The following is an 8,752-nucleotide window of genomic DNA, read 5'->3' as shown; positions in this document are numbered from 1 at the left end:
CCGGCTAATTTTTTCTATAGATTTTTAGTTGTCTACCTAATTTCTATTTTTTTAGTAGAGACGGGGTCTCACTCTTGCTCAGGCTGGTCTCGAACTCCTGACCTCAAACGATCCTCCCTCCTCGGCCTCCCAGAGTGCTAGGATTATAGGCTTGAGGCACCGCACCCGGCTGGGAAATTTATTTTTGTTATTTTTTTTTTTTGTAAATTTTATTTTTGTAATTTTTGTAAATTTATTCTAATAAGAACTTTGTGGTTTGTTTGTTTGTTTTTGAGACAAGGTCTAACTCTGTTGCCCAAGCTAGAGAGCAGTGGTGCCATCATAGGTCACTGCAATCTCAGACTCCGGGGCTCAAGGGAATTTGAGCCTCCTGCCTCAGCCTCCCCAGTAGCTGGGACTACAGGTGTGTGCTACCATGCCCAGCTAATTTAAAAAAATATATTGTAGAGATGAAGTCTCCCTGTTGTCCAGGTTGGTCTTGAACTCCTGGTCTCAAGTGGTCCTTCCAACTTGGCCTCCCAAAGTGCTAGGATTACAGGCATGAGCCACCACGCCCCACTTCTAAAAAGGACTTTACTTTGGACTTTGTTTAGTTTCAGTATTCAGTTTTGTCTTAATTTTCAAATGGTTGGGATTTTTTGTTCATGCTTTCATTATTAATATCTAGTTTTATTCTACTGAAATTAAACACGGCCCATAATATTTTCTTAATATTTTATTTATATTTTTGAGAAAATACAGCAATATTATAACAAATACTCATATTTTCACCACTTAGAATTAACTATTGCTGATATTTTACCATATTTGCTTCCATTTTAAAGATAAAAATGCATTTTTACAGATTTAATTCAAGTTCTCTTTAATGACTGTCCTATATTTTATTCCATTTTTCTCTTCCTCATAGGGGCAAGTTTGGCATATTTCTACTAGAATATTTCACATATACATATAAATACATCTATAAATACCACTAGAATGTTGTTCGGTATGTGCTATTAATTAATTGAGTTTTTGAGATCTATATTAATATATTTAAAGCTAGTTCATTCTTTTACCTCTGTATTCTATTAATTATAGTAATCATACTATATTAATCCATTCCCCTATTGATAGATATCATATACCTGTATTTTTTTCTTATTTTGAAATTTATTAAGCTATTTGTCACCTAATGTGTTGGAAATGGTATTAAATGTTCCCTGGATCCTTGGGGGAGGGGAAGGATTTTCTGTATACTCAGAAAAATATAGGTACATTTGAAATTATTTCTTCCATGTTTCAAGTTCTCTTTCTCAGGACTGCTATATCTTTGTTGCTCTTACTTAATCTGTAATGAAATTAAGTAAATATGTCAATGTCTGCTGCTACTATTGTGTGCCTGTCAATTTCTACCTATATTCTTCTCCTAAAATACCTTTCCGCAGGGCATACTTATAAAAAACATCAGGAAATTAAAAATCTTATAAAATAGAAAATAAGAATTATTCATAATTTTGGCACTCAGTAATAACCACCATTAGCATATTGGTGTAATGCCTTCCAGATTTTTTACATATGCACATAGTTTATATATACAACCAACTGTTCTAAAATTAACTTTAAAATATAACTATATTTATTGTATTTTTGATTTTAAAACGTACATGCTTGTATAGTTTCTAACTGTACAGCAATATATAAAGCAAAATGTGAAAATACTCTGTGATTTACCTGTAACTACAGTTTACTTCATGTATACCTTTAGAGATACTTTATATCAACCATTCATTTTTTTAAACATAATGCATATTATTTTATTGTATGGTAATATCATGTGTTTGTCTAAACCCATGTAAACACATTTAAAGTATTTAAAAAATATTTTTATATGCTACAGTGCATATATATTTTGTACATACATACTTTTGCATCCTTCTCTGATTATTTTCTTAGGTGAAGTGTCTAGATGAAGTATGTCTAAATAAAGGTGGAAACATTTAAAATGTTGATACATATTTTCAAATTCCCCTATGATTATAACAATTCACACTTCAACTAGCCTGAGAGTGCATTTTCTCAGCTCGTCAGTAACGTTTATCATTCATTATTTTTCATCTTTGTCAATATTATAAGCCAAAAGTGGAATCCCATTGTTTTAATTTGAATTTCTTTGATTACTAGAGAGATTAATTATCCTTTTTTATGTCTATTTGCCTTTTGCAGTCCTTTTGTAAAATGCACTCTCCTGCCCGGTCTTCTCCCCTTCCCCCATTGGGGCTGTTCCTCTTTCCTTTTTGCTTTGTCGGAGTTCTTTATCATTCATTTTTTGCCTTTGACGTGGGATCGCTTCCATTCAGGCTTTCATCCTTTCGCTACCCTACAGATTGCTAATATATATTCTCCATTGGTCTTTCAAAGTCGATTACAGAAGCTGGCTCTCTCCCTCTTCCGTTTCTCCCTCCCACCCTCTCTGCTTCGCCTGTCTTGTACTGTTTTGTTCTTTTCTTTCTCTCTTTGTTTGTCTGTCTCCATTTCTCCCTCTTTTCTTTGCAGTGCATAAGTTTTTGATTTTGACCAAGCCAAATCTATCAATCTGGGCCTGGCGCCGCGTCAGCAGAGGGGGCGGGGAGGGAAGCGCGGAGTGGGGGAGGGGCAGGGGCGGGGAGGAGCGGGCGGAGCGGCTGCGGGAGTTGCTGGGAATGCGCGCGGTCTGATCACAAGGCGGCGGCGGCAGCGGCGGCGGCGGCCGAGAGAACTGAGCGCGGAGATTTCAGCCTGCGGCCTACGCCCAGCCCTTTCTTCACTGGAGGACCAGGGAACCGCAGTCTTCATCACTGAGGTACAGTGCTCCGCGCTCCCCGTCTGGTCCGGCCCAGCCCGCTGCGGCGGCGCCTCCTTCCTTCCTCCTTCCCTCGCTCGCTCTCTCTCGCCCGCGCCTTCCCTGCCCGCCTGCGTCACTGCGGCCGCCATGGCTGAGAACGGCGAGAGCAGCGGCCCCCCGCGCCCCTCCCGCGGCCCTGCTTCGGCCCAAGGCTCAGCCGCTGCACCAGCTGAGCCCAAAATCATCAAAGTCACTGTGAAGACCCCCAAAGAGAAAGAGGAATTCGCAGTGCCCGAGAATAGCTCGGTCCAGCAGTTTAAGGAAGCGATTTCAAAACGCTTCAAATCGCAAACCGATCAGCTAGTGCTGATTTTTGCTGGAAAAATCTTAAAAGATCAAGATACCTTGATCCAGCACGGCATCCATGATGGACTGACGGTTCACCTTGTTATCAAAAGCCAGAACCGACCTCAGGGCCAGTCCACGCAGCCTAGCAATGCCGCAGGAACTAATACTACCTCTGCGTCAACTCCCAGGAGTAACTCCACACCTATTTCCACAAATAGCAACCCGTTTGGGTTGGGGAGCCTGGGAGGACTTGCAGGCCTTAGCAGCCTGGGCTTGAGCTCTACCAACTTCTCTGAGCTTCAGAGCCAGATGCAGCAGCAGCTCATGGCCAGCCCAGAGATGATGATCCAAATAATGGAAAATCCCTTTGTTCAGAGCATGCTTTCAAATCCCGATTTGATGAGGCAGCTCATTATGGCCAATCCACAGATGCAACAATTGATTCAGAGAAACCCAGAAATTAGTCACCTGCTCAACAACCCAGATATAATGAGGCAAACCCTCGAAATCGCCAGGAATCCAGCCATGATGCAAGAGATGATGAGAAATCAAGACCTGGCTCTTAGCAATCTCGAAAGCATCCCAGGTGGTTATAATGCTTTACGGCGCATGTACACTGACATTCAAGAACCGATGCTGAATGCTGCACAAGAGCAGTTTGGGGGTAATCCATTTGCCTCGGTGGGGAACAGTTCCTCCTCCGGGGAAGGTACACAGCCTTCCCGTACAGAAAATCGAGATCCACTACCCAATCCATGGGCGCCACCGCCGGCTACCCAGAGTCCTGCAACCACCAGCACAACCACGAGCCCTGGCAGTGGGTCTGGCAGTAGTTCCAGCAGTGCTACTGGGAACACCATGGCTGCAGCTAATTATGTTGCCAGCATCTTCAGTACCCCAGGAATGCAAAGCCTGCTGCAACAGATAACTGAAAATCCCCAGCTGATTCAGAATATGCTGTCTGCGCCCTACATGAGAAGCATGATGCAGTCACTGAGCCAGAATCCAGATTTGGCTGCACAGATGATGCTGAATAGCCCACTGTTTACTGCAAATCCTCAGCTGCAGGAGCAGATGCGTCCACAGCTCCCGGCTTTCCTGCAGCAGATGCAGAATCCAGACACACTATCAGCCATGTCAAATCCAAGAGCAATGCAGGCTTTAATGCAGATCCAGCAGGGGCTACAGACATTAGCCACTGAAGCACCTGGCCTCATTCCAAGCTTCACTCCAGGTGTAGGGGTGGGGGTTCTGGGAACCGCCATAGGTCCTGTAGGCCCAGTCACTCCCATAGGCCCAATAGGCCCTATAGTTCCTTTTACCCCCATAGGCCCCATTGGGCCCATAGGACCCACTGGCCCTGCAGGCCCCCCTGGTTCCACCAGCTCTGGTGGTCCCACTGGGCCCACCGTGACCAGCTCTGCACCCAGTGAAACCACAAGTCCAACATCAGAATCTGGACCCAACCAGCAGTTCATTCAGCAAATGGTGCAGGCTCTGGCTGGAGCAAATCCTCCACAGCTGCCGAATCCGGAAGTCAGATTTCAACAACAACTGGAACAGCTCAACGCAATGGGGTTCTTAAACCGTGAAGCAAACTTACAGGCCCTAATAGCAACAGGAGGCGACATCAATGCAGCCATTGAGAGGCTGCTGGGCTCCCAGCCATCATAATTACATTTCTGTACCTTGAAAAAAATGTATCTTATTTTTGATAATGGCTCTTAAATCTTTAAACACACACACACAAAATCGTGCTTTACTTTCATTTTGATTCTTTTAAATCTGTCTAGTTATAAATCTAATATGATGCATTTTAAGGTGGAGTCCTTCCTCCTCCCTCCCTCCCTCCCTCCTTTGCCTCTTTCTCTCTCCCTCCCTCCCTTCCTCCTCCCTCCCTCCCTCCCTCCCTCTTTGTTTCCTTCCTTTTCTTTGGTTTCCTTCCCTCTCTGTTTTGAATGATGGGAATCAATGCTGTTTCACTCAAAGGTGTTGCATGCAAACACTTCTGTTTATTCTGCTTTTATTGTGATTTTTGGAAACAGGTATCAACTTTCACAGTTGGGTGAATAAGTTTTGTCCTACAGATGTCCAATTTATTTGCATTTTAAACATTAGCCTATGATAGTAATTTAATGTAGAATGAAGATATTAAAAACAGAAGCAAATTATTTGAAACTCTCTAATTTGTGGTACAATATTGCTTATTGTGACTTTGGCATGTATTTTTGCTAGCAAAATGCTGTAAGATTTATACCATTCACTGATCTTTTTTGTTATATTTGTACACAGTACAGTAAGCACAATTGGAACTGTACATCTAAAAATATTACAATAGAATCTTTGAGCATAACGTGTAACCAAAACGAGAAAGAATACAAGAAATATTTCTGGAGCTAGGTATGTCTAACAATGTTGTAGAATCTTACAGCATCTTTGATAAACTCAGTGAATATGTTGGCTAGGCAAGTTCGGTTAAAATATAGTAGAAATGTTTATCCTGGTATCTCTAAGTATACATTTAATTGTACAGAAAATTTACAGTGTAATATTGTGTCAACATTTGCAGATTGACTGTATATGACCTTAATCTTTGTGCAGCCTGAAGGATCAGTGTAGTAATGCCAGGAAAGTGCTTTTTACCTAACACTTCCTTCTCAACTTCTCCCATAAAGAGATCCTAATATGCATTTTGATTTGTAATTAGAAATGTAACTTTCACTGAAAGTGTCATGTGATGTTTGCATTACTTTTAACTGCTATGTATAAAGGAAAATGTATCTTTTGACTTCATCAGTTATTTCTCTTGTGCACAGGGAAAAATGCATTAAAAATGGCTAAAAAAAATAAAAAATTTAAAAATGGATAAATCTTTTCCTTTTTGCCTTCTGGCCCTAGGATCATGTTTAGAAGGGTTATCCCACCCTACGATTATATAAATGTTATCTTGTATTTCTCTAACTTTTATGGTTTTATTTAAAAATTTTATTTGCTCTATGTGGAATTATTTTGATTTTGGTATTCTAAATTTTTTTTTGCCCCAAAGCGTTAGCCAGTTGTTAGCCAATATTTATCTCTTCCCCCTACATTTGAAATGTCATGCATATATATGCTTTATTCTGTGTTTGAATTCTTTTTAGTTCCAGTGAACAATGTAGCCCCAGTACACCAGCCTGTAGTTACTGAGTTAGAAATATGATTTCATATCTGTTAGGGTGAATCCTCCTACTGATCTTTTTTATTTTAATTTTTTTACAATTTTTGACATGTTTATTTTACCAGATGAACTTTACAATTAATAGGGTTTTCCCAAAAATAAATTGGGAATTTGATTGGGATTGTCTTAAGTTGGTATGATGGTGAGAACTACAGAATTGCATTACTTTCCAGAAACATGGTATGTTGTGGCATTGTAAAAAAAAAAAAAAAAACTTTCTATATCCTTCGTGAGAATTTTATCTATTTAAATCCTATATACTTTGTAACAAATGTATTTCTAGGTAATACATATAGGGAACACATTGATACTGCTAATGGGAGCTCTTAAGTGTTTTACCTATGTGGTCGTTTTTGCTATGTAAGAGAAGAATTTATTTTCAAAGATTATTTTAAATTGGCAATTTATTGAAATCTATTTCAGAGATAATCAGTTGATCCTTTTGAGTTTTTCCTGGTAAGCAATCGTATCAATGATGTTATAATTATATGTTCTCCTTCATTTCAAAATTTATACCATAGTTTCTGACTACATAGGTTAAATATTTCAACAACAGTGCTAAGTAATAAAAGTGGCAGTGGCATTTTTGTCTTGTTTCTCATTTTAACCAGAATATGTTTGCTGTAGCAATTCAAAAATGTGTTTTGTGAAAAAATATTCCTCTGGGAGATCGGCAAATAAGTTTGCAAAATGCTGTATACTAAAATCCCTCTTGGAGACTCAGTGTGCAATAAATGTTGGCTTGTATTATTTTTTAAAAAGAGTAGATTCTTCAGTTATAAAAAAATACTAACTTTGTCTAACTCAGCATTTCTCAAACTTATTTGAGTAAGGAGCCACTTTTTTTTTTCTATTAAACACAATAGCATTTGGCCTATTATTGTTCCTCAGAACCCTAATTTAGGAAATGGTGATTTATTATTTTACTGTTGTATGATGCTGCTTGTTTGACATAATCACAAAGACAATATCTGCCATCATAAATTAAGACTTTTAATAACATGGGTGATTTGATATGAAAATAAATACTAAAACTGGACCATAGAAAATAGCAATAAATCAATTGCCATAGGAGAAACTGGGTACTGTCTAAGGCCTGGATTAGAGAGTTTTGGCAGATGAATTTTTCCAGCATTCAAGGAAGAGAATTCCTTAATTAGCTTTGCCAAACGTTTATCTACTTTTTAATATATTTTGTTTTCTCTCTGAAAAGATACAGGTCTTTAATTTTTTTAAGTCTACCATTTCTCTGCTTTCTTATTTATTAATAGGTGTTTATAACTATTTTGGCCTCTTTTATTACTTTTAACTGTTCTTCCTCAATCTCTTAGTGATGTAATTTCCTCCTATTATGTTGCACGTTGCTTTTACAGGCTCTGTTTTGTTTTGGATTTTTTTCATCTATTATTGATCCACAGTTTATCCATTTATTCATCATTGAATCAAGAAGGGTATACCCTGACCTGCTATCTCAACCCCTCTAATAAAAGTGGAGCTATTTCATGTATCCTTTCACTGTTCAGTGGGTTGTTGTCCTCTCTCTAAACTTATACTGGACGGCTGAGTGGGGTAAGTTTATATCACTGGCTTTGTGAGCCAACAGGATGAGGTAGTGGGAAGGGAGCTAGGGCCAGGGGTAAGCCCAGCAGGAGAACTTCACCCCCAAGATGGCTTTCCTCATTTGCTCTTTTGGCCTCTACTTCAGGTATGTGGTATCATATATACTTTTACCACTTGTGGGGGTGGGGGGAAGAGGGAGCAGACATACAACATTGAAACAAACCCTGCTGTTTCATTAAAGGAGACTTTTGCTTCAGGTTGAGACTGACATATTAGTTGAGAAACCATGATCAGGAGACACCTGTATTTATTTGGGTGTGGTTGAGCTTGCCCTCTGAGAGGGGGCAGCCTGCTCCAAATTCTGTTGATCTGCACTTTCAAAATAGGAATAAATGGAGTAATTCCTGTCAGGGCCTAGCCCAAGGATCAGATTTGGGTTGGGGTGTTAGGAGGTCCATTTGGCCTGTGTCTCACATTTACCAGGGGACTCATACAAGCTTCCTGCCCTTACTTAGCTGTAACCTCTCACCTGCAGCAGTGAGAAACCTGGCTTCCACCATCTGCCATCCATTTACTTAATTGTTCAATTCCAGTACATGTGAATGACAGTATAAGAATTGTTACCCATGGGAAACAACTTTATCCAATAAAGTAGAGAGCTTATGTACAGTTTCTTTTCCCTTTAGTCTTACAGACTCCACTGATTTCCAAAGTTACTTAGGTCAGCACCTTTCTTCCCACACCCTTTAGTGAGGTTGTTTATACATATTAATACAATTAAATAGTTTTGTCATATTCTACATTCCATCCCTAGTGTCCCTCAG

At 39.6% G+C, this 8,752-nt stretch overlaps 1 protein-coding gene across 2 annotated transcripts; it reads left to right on the top strand.

Moving 5' to 3' along the window:
- Positions 1 to 2,698: 2,698 nt before the first annotated feature.
- On the top strand, positions 2,699 to 6,951 carry UBQLN2 (ubiquilin 2). 2 transcript variants are annotated; one of them, XM_069462925.1, is made up of 3 exons: positions 2,727 to 4,170; positions 4,255 to 4,385; positions 4,518 to 5,000. In XM_069462925.1, the coding sequence occupies exons 1-3, from the start codon at positions 2,951 to 2,953 to the stop codon at positions 4,823 to 4,825; spliced, it is 1,659 nt and encodes a 552-aa protein (XP_069319026.1). In that variant the 5' UTR covers positions 2,727 to 2,950; the 3' UTR covers positions 4,826 to 5,000. The 2 variants fall into 2 exon arrangements, with proteins under 2 accessions (XP_069319025.1, XP_069319026.1); XM_069462924.1 differs by having other exon boundaries at positions 2,699 to 6,951.
- The last annotated feature ends 1,801 nt before the right edge of the window (positions 6,952 to 8,752 follow it).

Source organism: Eulemur rufifrons, chromosome 30 (genome assembly GCF_041146395.1).
Source record: "Eulemur rufifrons isolate Redbay chromosome 30, OSU_ERuf_1, whole genome shotgun sequence".
Lineage (NCBI taxonomy): Eukaryota > Metazoa > Chordata > Mammalia > Primates > Lemuridae > Eulemur > Eulemur rufifrons.
The sequence above is the reverse complement of the archived record's forward strand: the minus strand, read 5'-3'. Positions and strand labels throughout refer to the sequence as shown.

Excerpts from the sequence above, each read along its gene's own strand:
- UBQLN2 (XM_069462924.1), top strand. The coding sequence starts at position 2,951 with ATGGCTGAGAACGGCGAGAGCAGCGGCCCCCCGCGCCCCTCCCGCGGC.